General features: G+C 42.8%; 1 protein-coding gene across 2 annotated transcripts in view; it reads right to left on the reverse strand.

Moving 5' to 3' along the window:
• Positions 1-15,498, reverse strand: part of LOC115376612 (zeta-sarcoglycan-like) — a 45,989-nt gene that overhangs the window by 20,757 nt on the left and 9,734 nt on the right. For both annotated transcript variants that reach the window (XM_030076313.1, XM_030076312.1), the window contains 2 exons: positions 13,904-14,098; positions 7,135-7,236 (listed from right to left, as the gene is read on the reverse strand). In XM_030076313.1, coding sequence (XP_029932173.1) covers positions 7,135-7,236; positions 13,904-14,098 — 297 coding nt within the window. The remainder of the gene's footprint in view (positions 1-7,134; positions 7,237-13,903; positions 14,099-15,498) is intronic.

Below are 15,498 nucleotides of genomic sequence, written 5' to 3' on the forward strand. Positions count from 1 at the left end.
GGAAGTTTGACGCAGGCAGCACAAAAATATCAGCGAGTGACTACAAACACATCATTATTACAAGGAACTTTCAATTATAAGGTCACTTGGCAAGCAATAGAGAGAAAATCATGACGTTTGCACGTTACTGTGTGTAAAAATGCTTTCCTCTTTGCAGCTCTTGCTTTTGTACCGTCCTCAGTTTCGTTTTCACACTCATCCTGACCGCATCTCTTGTCCCAAACCAACCGCAGCATCGTATCAGCACAGTGATAAATAATCACAAACTTAACCACTTCTGCTTTTGTAGCATAAAGGTCGCTGTTCTCAGGGAGAGGTGGCTGAACCCTCTTCCAAGAGCAAGACCCAGGCCAGACTTTGGCCCTGGAACATCTTGGTAGGCATTTGTATAATTAAGACAATTATTCAGAGCTGAGTAAAATGAAGTGCAAGTAGAGGCGGATGTTTGACGTGAAAGCTGTGTAAAACGGTGCTGCTCAGTCAGGCAGGGGTGTGCATCTTTGTGTGAGCGAGTGAGAGGCGTGCATTCATTTCTTTCTGTGTGCACGGCTGCCTGCCTTCAGCAATAGTCGACGAAAAATAAGTTGCCAAAGCTGGTTTGATGGTGCTGATGCCTCTCTCCTAACATCCCGGCCTCTCATATACAGTAGAGCAAACGAGTTGACAAGAGCCCGCTGAGCAGGGCTTGGATGTTGCTTATTAGGATAAACAGATGCACAAGGTTGTTGATTTGAACTCCCGACCCACTCACATCAAGATTGCTGATCTCGGTGGTGGGAGCACATGATTAAGACGTACGCTCGGGCTGTTTGCAAAGCTCGGATGTGGCTCGGCAGATAAGTGTCTCGCAGTGAGAATAGCTTTGATTCCTTGTGATACTGCAAAAAGCGCAGGCTAAGAAATCAGACAGGCTATAGAATATATACTGGCTTTTATGAGCAGCTCCAAAGAAATGGATTTTATTGACGCCTGTAAGCAGGTGGCTACAGGCGCTTTGTGTTTCATCAGGTTACGGCGAACTGTATTTTTAAACTCAATCATTGACACATGAAACATCTGGAAAATTTCTGCAGGCCATCTCTGTAATAACTCTCTTCTTTGCGGAAGATCAACAACTACCGGTGAAAAAAATACACAAAATCATATGATACAGCTTTTAGTTCTGGTCGATATGGTTGAAATCACTATCACAATACTGATAAATAATCAAATTAATGAATGTTAAGTGTCATGTCATACAAATCTGTAAAAAAGTTCCTTATTTCTAATATTCCTTGACATGAAATAGCTTCCTGCCAGATTTTGACAGCTTTCTAAAAGTAAAAATGTTCCTGTTATTGTCAGTTTGAGTAGCTTACATAATAATTGCGCATCACGAAATTACCAAAAATCATCTGATTGATTCTACTGAAAGATAATTATGTTGAACTATCGCCCAGCCCTAACAGACTTAGATCAATTTGTTCCTGCGACATTTCAATTAATGAGCTGCATTTTTATAAAGTCACTTCACCATCTTCTTAGTTTGACTGTCAGTCTTGCAATCGATCAAATAATTACAGTGCAAACAAATTTTGCATTTTCTGGGCATCCACGTTCTGTCAAAAGAGGCACCAAATTGTAGATTACCTGCCAAGTTTGGTAGGTGTGTAACTTTGCGGAGGTCAAACGGTTTGTTTTCATTCCCCGCTTGCTCCCTTACAATATAAATGCGCATCATGAATAGACGCTCTCTAGGAAGCACTGTGGTGTGAGGAAATTCGAGTTCTCAATTTGAAGTATCACTTTAAAGAGTTTACAGGTCTTAAACTGTTTCCTGTGGGGGCTGTGGCAGAGACGCTGTCGCCCCCCTCCCCCTCCCCGAACACTTCTTTGGGATCACATGAAAGGCTTTTTAGTCACTGCGCCTCTTGTGGAAGGTCAAGTGGAGATCAGAGCGAATGCACATAAATGGAGCCCGTTGTTGCAGGTGCAGTGGGCCCCGTCAGACTGAAAAATTACCATGGCTGCGGTAAGGCTAAGGATGCTTCCCTGCATACAATGAATAACATCACCACCAAAGGCAAGAGCACAGCAGACTGCCTCGGCGAAGGAGTTTTAAAGAAAGCAAAGTGGAACAATGCTCCTATCTCTCCGCGAGTGCATGTCAAATAAAGCACCGGCCTTTACAGCAAAGAGTAAAGGCTGCTGCTCGGCACTGTGTGATCCTGAACCAAACCTGTGTTGCAAAATATTTTAAAGATGAGTCGTGGTTTGTTTCTGCGGTCGCCTCTCCTTTACCTAAACCGCAGAAATCCAAACAGAGCAAACAAGCATAATGAGCAAAATATGCCACGAGGTGAATATTCTATTGTGCGGTAATGTCCTTGTTAAAATATCCAATTAGAAGAGGTTTCAACTTCAAACTCTTCAAATATAGGGGTATTAGGGAACATGTCTGCAGGCATTTTTTCTTTTTTTTTTTTTTTAAACATTTTTGGGGGAATTAATTGCCACAGTATTTGAATGCCTTGCCTTTATTGAAATTTAATTGGTTTGAGCCGACTTCGTTCCATGGATTTTCAGATATTCGAGGCACTTCTGCAGCTTGCCCGTAAGATTTGAGATGATGGCAAGTGAACAAGTGAATCGTTTTTAGCCCAGGCTTGGATGCAAAATTGCCTGTTGGAGTCTTTGTCATGCTTATCAATACAAGATGATAGGCTTTGGTGAGGGGAGTGGTTTCTCTCGAGTGCATTACACCTGCATTTGATGCTATTTTTAGAGCAGTCAGAGTTCCAGGAGAAAACATCTAGAGCCAAAATGAATGGCAGGGATTTGATTAACTCTATCTGGGCGATGCCTGATACCACAATATTTTCTGAAGCAGCTGATTCAACTAAATAACAGATGCAACTTGCAGGCTTCTCACCTGATTTCATACAGTCTGGTGCATTTACAGTGAGACGGTTATAAAGAGAAATAAAGAAATACACCTTACACTGCGAGCAGGGTTTGATGTGATCTGCATGGTTGTGATATGATTTAGGCCGAGGCGCTTTCATAAAGCCGTGAATCATATCGGACATCAAGTACATCGCTCGATGCTCACCAGAGATAGTCGCCGTGTCAGGGCTGCCCTCTGTCTCCCTTTCTGTTTTCCAGCTGTCTGCATCGCTGGGTCTCAGCCACCAGACTGCTGAGGCTCAGGTGGCTGCAGGCTTTCACTCCAGCCAAACACTATAGCTGCCGGTTTCACCTCTGAGCTCCTTCAGCCAGAGAGGAGGAAGCAATCAGGGAAATCAGCTGCTGTTGTGTTTAGCAGGAATGAAAACCTGCACTCAGTAGCCAATGATTAAAAACCAGTGGGCTGCATAGATTTGAAAAATTAAAAAAAAAAAAAAGTTCAGTGGGCAACCCATTTTTCTAAAATAAGTGATGTGCATCGTTGATCACCACAACAGATCTGACCTCTGCACTGCAAAAAAAAAAAAAAAAAAGCATCCACAAGTAATTTTGTCTCATACTCAGTGTTAAAATGTTGCTTTCGTTCAAATACATGCAAAAATTTGGCATTGGGATTTTATAATCCCATTTGTTTCCAGAGCAGTTTCACTTGTTTCAGGCATCATTCTGTATAAAGTATAAATACGTTGAAACGAGGCAGAAAAGGGCAGATTAGGCCACTGATAAAGAAAATGACGTCTGATTCAAAGAAATTTGGGCAACAAGTTGATTAGCATTGGAAACAAGTGGGATTTTTTTTAACACTGAATATGAGACTAAATGACTTGTTGACTCGTTGTTTTTCAGTGTGCCTTTATGCTGTGTCAACAAAATAAGAGCAACTGCAAAACTGTTGTGTTTAATTCAACTTCACTGAATTGCTTATTGCAATATGAAACACTCTGCACTAAATGATTTGCTTCCCCGTTAATTTTCGACCAAAACAAAATCACGGCCTGCATTGATTTACTGATGACTTTTGGATTTGTCTCTTACTTCTCATTTTGCCTGGCTGAATCACATAAACACACTAAGAAAAAACTCCATGCACACTGCTCTGCAATACACCATACTTATGAAAGTTAAGGTGTACAGACACTTAACCGTATGCATACATTTTCACCCCATTTTCAGAGGCTCAAAAGCAATTGGACAAACCATACATAATATAAATAAGTATAATTATAAGAATTATATTCAATATTTGGAGGAATTTCCTTTGCAGTCTATGATTGCCTGAGGTCTGGGACCCATGGACATCAACAGTTTCCTCCCTTGAGATGCTCTGCCAAGCCTTCACTGCAGCTCCTTCAGCTGCTGCTGGTTTGTGGGTCTTAGTTGGTCTTGTTTGGTCTTCAGCAGGTGAAAAGCAGCTCAGTTGGGTTGAGGTCTGGGGACTGACTCGGCCATGGAAGAATATTCCACTTCTTTCCTCTCAGTAACTTTTGAGTTGCTTTCACATTGTACTTTAGGTCACTGTCCATCTGCACTGTGAAGTGCCGTCCTATCAGTTTTGTGTCATTTGGCTGAATGTGAGCAGATTGTAGAGCCCTATAAACATCAGAATTCATCCTGCTACCTCCATCAGCAGTCACATCATCAATAAACACTAGTGACCCAGTTCCACTGGCAGCCATACATGCCCATGCCATTACACTGCCTCCTCCATGCTGGACAGATGATGCTTTGGGTCATGAGCTGCTCCTTTCAGTCTCCACACTTTTCTCTTCCTGTCATTCTGGTGCAAGTTCATCTTCATTTCATCTGTCCTAAGAACCTTGTTCCAGAACTGGGCAGGCTTTTCTTATATGTTTTTTTTTTTTTCAAGGTCTAATCTGGCCTTCCTGCTCTTGAGTGACACCAGTGGTTTGAACCTTTCTGTATACCCTCTGTATTTATTTTCTCACAAACGTCTCTTGACTGTAGATTTGGACAATGATACGCCTTCCTCCTCGAGAGTGTTTTTGACTTCCCGAGATGTTGTGAATGGGTTTTTCTTCACCAGGGAAAGAAATCCTCGGTCATCCACTTTAGATGTCTTCCATGGTCTTCCAGGCCTTTCGGAGTTGTTGAGCTTCCAGTGCATTCCTTCTTTTTCAGGATATACCGAACCATTGATTTGGCTACTCCTAAAGTTGTTGCTATCTTTAACCCACCTCCTCCCCAGCTCAACCTATATAGATCTGTATTCATGTTCTACAGAGAGGTTATTTCCATCTCTATGATATCTAAGAGTGTGCAACAGTAGTTTATGAAACCAGATAAGTGTGCAGCAGATAACATAAAAGCAGGTCTAGTGTGCTAAAGTCAAACTTATTGCCATGCCACATCAGCTAAAAAAATACATTTTCTATATGTGAGCTGTCCTGGCTGAAATGTTTTTTCGACCAATGAACAGCCGGCGCTCTGGTCTTGCTTTACTGGGATGTCATCGCACTAGCTGCTGCAGCAACACTAACACTGTCCTCTGTGCAAACCATTTGTTTGTTTGTTGTTTGTCGGGGAGCTCAGCTACAAACAACCCCACAGAATCACCAATGTAAACAGTGTGTGCAAAGTTTACGGCGCGCTGATGAGAGCACGCATTCACTTGCTTCTTATCCTGGAACTTGCTGCCAGCGATGCAAACTAATGAGGTGGATTTACTTGTGCAACATGGAAACTTCTCATCACTTCAGGTTTTGATGAAGTTTTAAACTGACAAGTCTCTACTAGCGGTGGAAAGTCATGCAACTTGGGGTTACGCGTCTCACAGCAGATTCACCAAAACATACATACAAATATCACGACAGTGGTATTTAACTCTCATGAGGCATGTCCACTGCACGACTGTGTTCAGTGCACTTAGTGGTCATGGCCAAATGATCAATGGGGGTTATCTGACTGAGAAAGGGAGGCCATGCACTGCGGTGTAAACTCTCTACCACTCATTGGATAGCCATAATCCCTGCTCTCTCTGCGTTTGACATACAGTATTTCCTCAGGTGAGAAATATTGAATGACCAACAGAGATTTTTGTCCTGTAAATATCTCTGGTGCCAGTAGATAAGGGTGCCACTGCACAGGCTGTCTGTAAAACAAGACAGTAAAAATGTCCGCAGGCGTTACTGCACCACCTCTGTGTTAGCCCACAGTAGGAGAGGAAATATTGGCTTTGTCTAATGTTTAGCTTGGGTGTCTGCGATGGCCTCGAGGTGTTTGCTATGCGCTAAACGCACGGCCGTTATATTTAAATAAATGTTTAGCTTGAACTAGAACATCAAAGACTCTGAGTAGGCAATTCTAACTTGTTTCTCAATCTGGTGTGGCAAATTGTACCCACTATCTAGGCGCTTCCTCCATCGACATCCCTCAAAAATCAAATCTACATGGAACCCCGGCTCCCATCGCTTGAAATTGCTTTCTGCACCATGCCTAATCACTCAAAAGGGAACGATCCAACTGGGTGTCTGTGATCCGTGTGGGAGAAGAAAATTTGGATCAACTTTGCACTGGAGCTGTGTTGGTTAATCTACTGAACATCAAAGAGGAGAAGAAGGAGGGAAGAAGCGAAGGGGGAAATTTATCGCGTGGGCTTGATTGGAAATCCAGCGGGGGACTCTGGTCCCTCTGTAATCGTCTGTAATCTCCTGTATGTGGCCTGTGAGCAGCCGAGAGGCAGCCTATTACCCATCTCCTGCCGATGGGAGCTTCTGATAGTGCACCGTTGGAGGAAGACAGGAAATGAGGAGGAGGAGAAGAGGAGCACACTGGACAGAGAGAGAGTGAGAGAGAGAGAGAGAGAGAGAGAGAGAGAGAGAGGGTGAGGGGGTAGGGGTGTGTGTGTGTGTGTATAAGTGTGTGTGTGGGGGTAATCTCTCCAACCCAGGCACCACGCAGAAATATAAGGCTACATCAAAGTGCCTTCAAGTCAGAGTCTCTGAGGAAAGTTGGCCTTTGTTGTTAATGAATTGATCATACTTCCTCAACTTTGAGAGATCAATAGCGGCTTGTCAGTGGTTTTGCCGAGATCTTTTTCTTTTTTTTTCTTTTTTTTCTGCAAAATCTTTTCACGTACTTGACAGTCGATGGTAGTTAGTTCGTGAGTGCCACACTGTATTGATCAACAGGCGCCCTGAAGTTAGCGAGAGGAGCAGTGGAGCAACTTACCCTCCTGGACTGGATCTCGTTCACATAGAGAGGCATGGGAAACTCGGAGACTCCCTCCAGGCGAATACCATCTGGGTTCAGATGGAGGTTTCCCATCCCATCCTGCAACATAATTGTGGTTATCATAAGAGTGAAAACAGCTGTACGGTGTTCCAGCAGTGTTGCCATTCTACACTGCACTAGGTGTTTAAGGTCATATCAGCGATGATTAGTCAACTAGGCAACAGCCGACTATTCAGCTAGGCATCATTGAGTCCTATTGTGTTTCTTTAACACTGAGATTTCTGTAATAACATCAGCCAATAATATTTGGGATGGCATATAACATATTTATTTAAACCTCTTAGCCTTACTAAAGTTCACTTGTTTAATTATCAAAGGTGGCTTTGAGTTGTAAAACTACTTAATAAAAAACAGCAAAACATAGAAGAAAAAAAAATGTTGCAAACCCCCAAAATGATCCACTGGATTAAAGTGACATCACAGGTCATATCACTTTTGTGGCCCTGCATGCTGTTGCCTATTCATCTTTATACCAAGGTTTGCATGATGACTTGATTCTGATTGGCTGGAGGGTGTACTGTACATTAAACCGTATCATGTACATGTAGTCTGGTTCAAGTCTGATCGCTGTTCTAGAAGTTGGCTACAAAGTTACAAACCAGCCTAAATAACCACAGCAAGGAAGCTCAAACAACACCAAGCCTGTGAAACATTCAAAGCTCTAAATCAACTAATTTATTATTTTGTGTCCAAGACTCACAGCAAAAGGAAGTGGATGCTGTTATTCTACCAAGTGACCGTGGTATAAGTGGGAAAATCCACTCTGAGGCGTGTGCTACAGGGTTTTTAATGCACAATGTGCAGGCAAAGGCCAAACACCTCATCCAGCTTCAGCTCTTTCTTATGAAAACACCAAAGGTAAAATTTCATCATTCATGGGGCTGGGTATCGTACCGAAATTTTCCATACTGGTACCAATACCTTGACTTAAATAAAGGGTCCTGAAGAATTCTTTTTTTGATACCGGTTTAAAAAAAAAACGGGTTTTTCCTGCTTGACTCTACAACTTGTAATGTTAGTCAGCCAACCACCAGCATGATTAGATCTTAGTAAAAACTTGTTGCATGCTTATTGGTTTCAATGACGCTGATGGGATTTACTCCTTAGGTGTGGAAATTTGGTTCTGAATGGTACCAAATTTCAGGATCATGGCATTTTTCGGGACTTGATAGTATTGAAGCAATTGGTTAGTGCCATAAAAGTATCTACAGTAAGTTCAGTATCTTTAATCATTCATCTAAAATCATCTAAAAATGGAAATTATATCAAGGCTGGTTTATGTTTATTAAGAGTACAGATGAAGGGTTAACCCAGAAAAATAAAAATTCCCAGGACACAGCCACAGCCAAGACACCTACTCTTAAACCTATCCACAGTACAGCCTTATTTAAACATGAGCCTCGCTGGTCCAATAGTTATTTGGACAAAACACGTCCGAGTGAGCCTTAGAAAAATGGCACATCCCTAGTTATGATGCACAAAAAAGCGCTCGGTGCTTGCAAATAAAAAGCCTATTAACCTCCATGCCAGAATTTATGATCGAAAGGATTTTAGCCTCCGTGCCATCGTGACTCCCCAGAAACCTAAAAAATGAATTCTCCTGTCCCTGAGCTGCATTAGGCTGTGTAATAGCGGCTGTGTATTTATGCGGGCTTGGCAGACAGGCAGGTGGATGGCCGGTGCTGAATGACAGCGCGGGAGCAGGACATGACACCGGGGTGACAGCGGTACAGACAGTCGGTGGTGTCGGGGTGACAGCAGTGGGAGGCAGATGGAGTAAAACCAGGACTAATGTGGCAGCTATGGACGTGATGGCTGAGACGAGTAGCACGCTGACGGATACTCTAAAAACAAAACGCCGGCTTTATATTTACACTGATTTACATGAGTTCGCTTGGGGCTGCGGCGTACTTTCAAAGAAGTTGAATTCCACACGCAGGCCAAACGTAAAAGTAGATCTAAATGAAATCAGCCAACGTGACTTATCGTCAGACTGTGACACGTCAAGGTGGAATGATCTTTCCTCTAATAGATACTGGTGCGCTTATAAAACGGAATATTAACCTATGGACCTCTGCAAAACGTGTGACAAAGATGGAATATGGGAAATGGATGCTATATACATATATACATATAAACTGCACAAATTAGAGCTACAACAATTAGTTGACTCATCATTTAGTCGATCAACAGAAAATGAGTTGATTATGATTTGGACTGTTTTTTGCTGGATTTGGTCATTCAGAGAGTGAAAATCCCAAACATTTGCTGATTACGGCTTCACTAAAATGTTAAGGATGTCATCCTGTTCCCAGTTACATCATTATGAAATGATTTTTTTTGGGTGCCGCTGGTCAGACTAAGGATGCAATTTGAGGACATTTGAGCTTTTGTCATTTTTTTTTTTTGACACTTTATGTATTAAATTATTTTTTAAGACTATTTTTATGCCATTTCTGCTTTATTTGACAGTCACAGTAGAGAGAGACAGGCAAGGCAGGGGAGAGAGAGGAGATGACATGCAGCAAAGTGCCTGAGGTCAGATTCGAACCCAGGATGCTGCGATCGGGACTCTTAAGAAGCGGTACGTGCTCTACCAGGTGAGCTACCGAGGCATCCATATGCAGTATTAATCAAAAAAATAATTACTAGATTTATCGACAGTGAAGTAATCACTTGCAGCCCTGATACATAATGTATAATTAAATAGAGCACTGTACGTACTTTTCGTGGAGGATATCTGTGATATTTAATGCATGTAAATCATAAACTTTTCATAGTTGTATAGTTATTACTAGTGGTGTCAAGAGATTAAAAAAATTGAGAGATTAATTAATTATGATCTGTAATTAATTGATCTAATTAATCTCTTTTTTAATCTCACCTAAAATTGCTGAGAAAAGCCCTCAACTTGAGGTATTTCCCTTTAAATTCATTACATTATTGTAGCAGATCAGTCCGATGCGGGTCGGGGGGACGACCCCTCTTTTTCAAGACCCTTTTTTTTTGGGGGGGGGGGGGGGGGAATTATATGGACAAAATCTTGTTTGAATAAAAAAGCCAACGGCCGGCATCAGGCGAGCCGGCCGCGGCACCGGGTCTGGTCTGCCGGATCTGACAGGTGAGCGGCGCACACATAGCCTACTGCCATATCAATTTTTGTTCATACGCGGCTGCAATGACTGCGCAATGCGGCCATTCGCCGGTAATCGCGGCATCAGGCGAGCCTACCTACTGGTTTACATATGCACAATACATGTGTGTTTGCTTAGACCCCCAATATTAGACGAGGGCGTTTTTTCAGGGCATTTTCAATGGAAAAAATATCGTCTTATATTCGGATGAATACGGTAATGTATTAACTTCGATCACGCAACCTTTTCTTCCGCCTCCTCTCCTCTCCTCTCCTCTCCTCCACAGTCAGACACACACACACACGAATCGCGACACCCCCTCCTCAACATGCTGCCTGTTTACAACGGACTCGGACTGTTGGGGCGGGTGTTAATCAAAACAAACCAATCATGTCTTGACCTCTTCACAGGTTGCTGGCCTCTGATTGGCCTGGCCTGTCTCTCTGACTTAAAACACACAATGACAGCCAACCAATGTCCACTTCAGGGTGTGACTGACCATTGTTTTCCACCCCCAGCACAGGAAGCCCAACGCCTACAAACCGATTTTATAAAAAGTAAAGTTAGAGATTAATAATTAGATTAACTCGATTAAAAAACATAACGCGCTAAATATGACTGTAATTAATTAATCTCAATTAACGCGATAATTTGACACCACTAGTTATTACATCTGTCAAGGAGGTTATGTTTGCATCTTTTTTTGTTTGTGCAAAACAGATGATTGTTTTTTGCTGTAACTATGAAAGTAACTGATAGAAACTTGATTACAAATTCTCAGGGTGTTTGCAAGGTCATCAAATTGATTTAACTAAGAATTTAAAAGACAGAAGTGACGATTTGGGTATTGCATAAGAAGGAAGTTTGCACTCTTCCCACGTTACCCTCTGAGGTTCAGTCAGTCGCTGTCACTGTCGCTTTTCAACAAAAGAAACAGAAAACTAATTGTCTCTCATACAAAAGTCTGTCTGCTCATAAACAAACATATTTCCTCCTATAATTCCAGTAAGGGGAGGGAGGGAGGGGAGGGGCTGGCAGGCATTTTGTGATTGAGCTGCCCGAGTCCTGAGGGATGCGGAGTAGTGAAGTGCATTTTCTGGAGCGACACCAACAGCACTGATAAGGTCTTTTACTCCTGACACAGATTGATGGGAGGCATGGGAGCGGAGGAGTGATAGCGATAGTCTGGGGACGCGTCCGTCATACAGGGGGGATGCTGCCATCAGGAGTTTGTTGACAAAATGGTAGATTGTGTGCATTGTCCCTGAAAATGTCACCGGGACCCGCAGCATCTGCCTGCTTAGTTCTCCTGCGAGATTAGCTGGTCCTGCTTCCAGCTCTTCTCCAACTCTTTACTGAATCCAAATAAGGAAAACACAGAGCACGGGAGATGATAAGAAAGTTTCAAATGAGCTGGAATGAATATAATTCCTCTCACCAGGCTTTGTATTAAGGTCAAGACTATAATTCTAAATCCATACATCTGAAAGGCTATACATGACCTACATACTGCACTAAAATTAGCATTTGTTGACAAAACTATTTCTTAAGTTTGACACCCTGATACCCTAGGATAGAGTTTTGCTATTATCATGTTGTTTTATGACGGGATGTTATGTTGCACCATTTTCACCACTGTGTTCATATTTAAAATCCATGTTACACACTTGTGAGAGAGGGCATCTTGTGTAACATTTATTGTTCTGATGTCATTAAAAGTCCCCATTAAAGTCCCCATTAAAACATGCAAACTCTCATATTTTCATTTGTGACTGTATTTTATGTAGTTTATGTAGTTTACACAAGCATACTGTGTTCTAAAAACATGCACGTAGGTCAAAACAAAAATCGGTACAAAGCCTGGCATTTAATGATAAAGACCACGCTTCTGGAATTGCCATCTGCTATTATCTCTGATGCCAGCAGGTGACGTCACCTGGCACCACACATCAGGCGACAGCAGATGGCTATTTCACAAGCATGCTTGTTTACCATAAGATGGCAAGCTTTGCACATATCTGGGTTAGTTGGTAAAATTTGTGATAATCATTGAATTCGGTGCCTGTTCAAAATTTTGGATTGGATTGGAGCTGGGATTTTCTGTTGATAAGGTTCGACTTTCTGGGGATGACACTCTTTTCTTTTGTCTGCTCAGCTGTGGAGGCGATCGCCGCTCGTGCAAACTGCCCAGTTCTTCTCTTTAGTCCAAACAAAAAGCTGCTGCTGCTGCTGCTGGCGGACAGACTGGGTGCAGATGGAGGATTTTGCGTACATGTGAAAAACAGTGAGGTCTCCCCGGTCATGAGTTTTTAGGGGCAAGACCAGAGAGAATCTGTTGTACGCCAGCTCTGGCGGGGGCCACAACACACTTCGCAAATGCATGTCAGCGTCATGATGATATTGGCTCTCAGCACTGACTGGACGATGACGGAGGCTGCTGGCACACGCCTCGCTTTGAGATGAAGACATGAGTTATCAGGAGAGCTTCTCACTGTCTGTCTGTCGCTGTCTGCAGCCTCATGTGCTCTCTTTCTTTTTAGATTATGTTTTAGCATTTTGCTTCATTTTGATAGTGACTGCAGAGAGACAGGAAGGACAGGGGAGAGGAGAGGGGGGATGACGTGTGGCAAAGGGCTCTGGATGGAAGCGGACCCAGGACTTTCCATTTCAACCGAGGCATTCCAAGGGCTCCAGATAAACAGTTAAACATTAATTTTTCAACTTTTGTGCTTGGAATGTGCAAATAAAAAGCACCAAATGTGAGGCGTGGGTAGTGGAGCAGCAACGTGCAGGGTCTCGCTGAAATGAAAAGCAACACACACAGTAAAATACACCCATCTGAGCACAGCCTTAAAGAGGACTGACCTACCACACACTGGATGTTTATAACAGCAAATGTAGATGGTTTTTGTGAACTTTGTATGGGCTGACCCAACAGGCAATTGTCCTTTTCCACCTTTCCATTAAGCAGCAGGGTAAACACAGGGTTTTACAAATGACATGAAGTCAGGTTCCCTTCCCTTTCAGTGAACCAGAGCCTTTCCAGCGAGCCAACACCAGGAGCCCTGACTCCGTGAGACCCGTGAGAACAAACCACAATCCACGTCATTAGCAACACCTCTGTTTGTCCTGCTGTTTCATGGCAAAGTAGCTGCTGTGAAAGAGGCCAATCCGCGGTATGTTTCTGGGCAACACACCAGTGCACCACCATCTTGCTGAATTTGTCTTCCCACTTCCTGTAAAACATCCAGCCGGTGAGCTTTCCAAGTCCATCAGTTTTGAATGGAAAAAAACACAAGCCCCTTGTTTTTTCTCTTTCATTACAAGTCCAACCAGCTCGGTACTCTGTTGTGTCCATATATGCATTGTTTATCTGGCTTTGAATTTATCCACACTGCCTTTTTTGTGCCATGAAGTGAATGAACACAATGGCAAAAATCATTAAAGTGCATGAGGTCGACAGAACAGAGCAGAACAGACACTTACGTGAAAATGATGTGAAATTCAGTGCACACAACATCACCAGCCCAGCCAAGTCAGGATTATTAACAAGGGTGCCAAAGTGTACTCACCACTGAGAAATTCATGACCTTTATTATCCACACAGTTAGGGCCAGGTTAACTATCATGATGACCAGGAGCAGCAGCAGGAAGAAATAGAGGCATCGCTTCCTCCAGCCGTACAGCCCCACGGGGTAGACGGCATCGCAGCCGGGCCGCTGCAGGTGCAGGGACTGGGACGCGAGTATGTACTGCTCCTGCGTGATCTGGAACACAACCAGAGACAGCGGCCTGGATGTAACACGGATATACAGGCTGCACAAAAGCACTCGCAAATTGTATGTTATTACTTTGCACATACGGCTAAAAATGACTCTCGGGATTGAGCGCAGGCCCGTCTGAGAAAGTGCAGCTAAAAGTGTTATTCCACAATTTTGAAAAGCTCTCCTACTAAAAAAAAAAAAAAAAAAAAAAAAAGAGACAGAGAGAAAAATGAAAACCACCCCATGAATATAAGCTGGGGTATTAGAACAGCCTGAAAAGTCCATGCATGGTAATTGAACGGCGGGAGGATGGATTTCGAAGGACACATTTCAAAACGGCACAAAATGGGATGTGATTTTTCAAATTTGAAGTCACGATATCAGTTTTTATGTGGAGATTAGGGTTTTTTTTTCCCCCTGTGTTATGCATCTTTTCTGATCCCATACCTAGACACCGGCTCTATATCTTAAAACTGAACTGAGAACAGGGTAATCCATCAAGCTCTTGCCCAACAGACAGGGTTATTTGGGTGACTTGATTTTATTAACAGAGATACCACATCGGAGTTCCCATTTTAAACAAGGGTGTGTTTGGTGTCGATGCAGGAAAGAGGGCTCATCAGTCAACATTCACTGATGACACAGCAGTCATCAGTCAAGGGGATGGGTTGCCCCAAAAGTGCCACTAAGAACTCATATTGCAAAGCTCTAAAGCTCCTCCAGAGATTTGGCACATTGGGGTTAATATATTCAGTTGTGAAAATGTATTTACACTTCTTTGTTAGATAAATAAACAGAAATCTGCAGCCAAATATACACAGTAATGGCCTCATCCTATTAAACAAAGTAACTGGAAAACATGACTCTTGACATTTCAAGTTGTTGTCTTCATGTAAATAAACTACAAGCTACTGCATCATCAGCGAGCATCATTTGTATAGATTTAATAACAAAGTGTCACAGCTGTGTTTTCAATGCAAATTAAATGTTGACATTTTATCAAACTGGATCGCTGCGTTCATAAATAATGCCACGGTGAGTGACAGCTTCCTGCCGCCAACCTGTTTGTTTCTCCTCGGAGACTCAGATCTTATTAAGAATGCTGTTGCCCATCAACCTTTAAAAACCGGAAAGTATGCCAGATCCCGGCTGAACTTCGCAGGTCTCGGCGGGCATTATGGAACCACGACCAGCGAATGATGTGAAATTGATGGAGAAGGTCGCCTAACTCACGCTTTATTATCAAGTCAGCCCATAGGCTTGTTTATCCCAACCTTGACGGAAGGGCATCGCTCTAGCACATTCCTCACATAGCAAAGGTCATGTCATAAACTTAATTAAAGGGGGTATTTCTTCCACTCAATACTAATGAGAACAGGAGGTCGATTGTGGTGCAGAGGGTC

This window comes from Myripristis murdjan, chromosome 18 (assembly GCF_902150065.1).
Source record: "Myripristis murdjan chromosome 18, fMyrMur1.1, whole genome shotgun sequence".
In the NCBI taxonomy this organism is placed as follows: domain Eukaryota; kingdom Metazoa; phylum Chordata; class Actinopteri; order Holocentriformes; family Holocentridae; genus Myripristis; species Myripristis murdjan.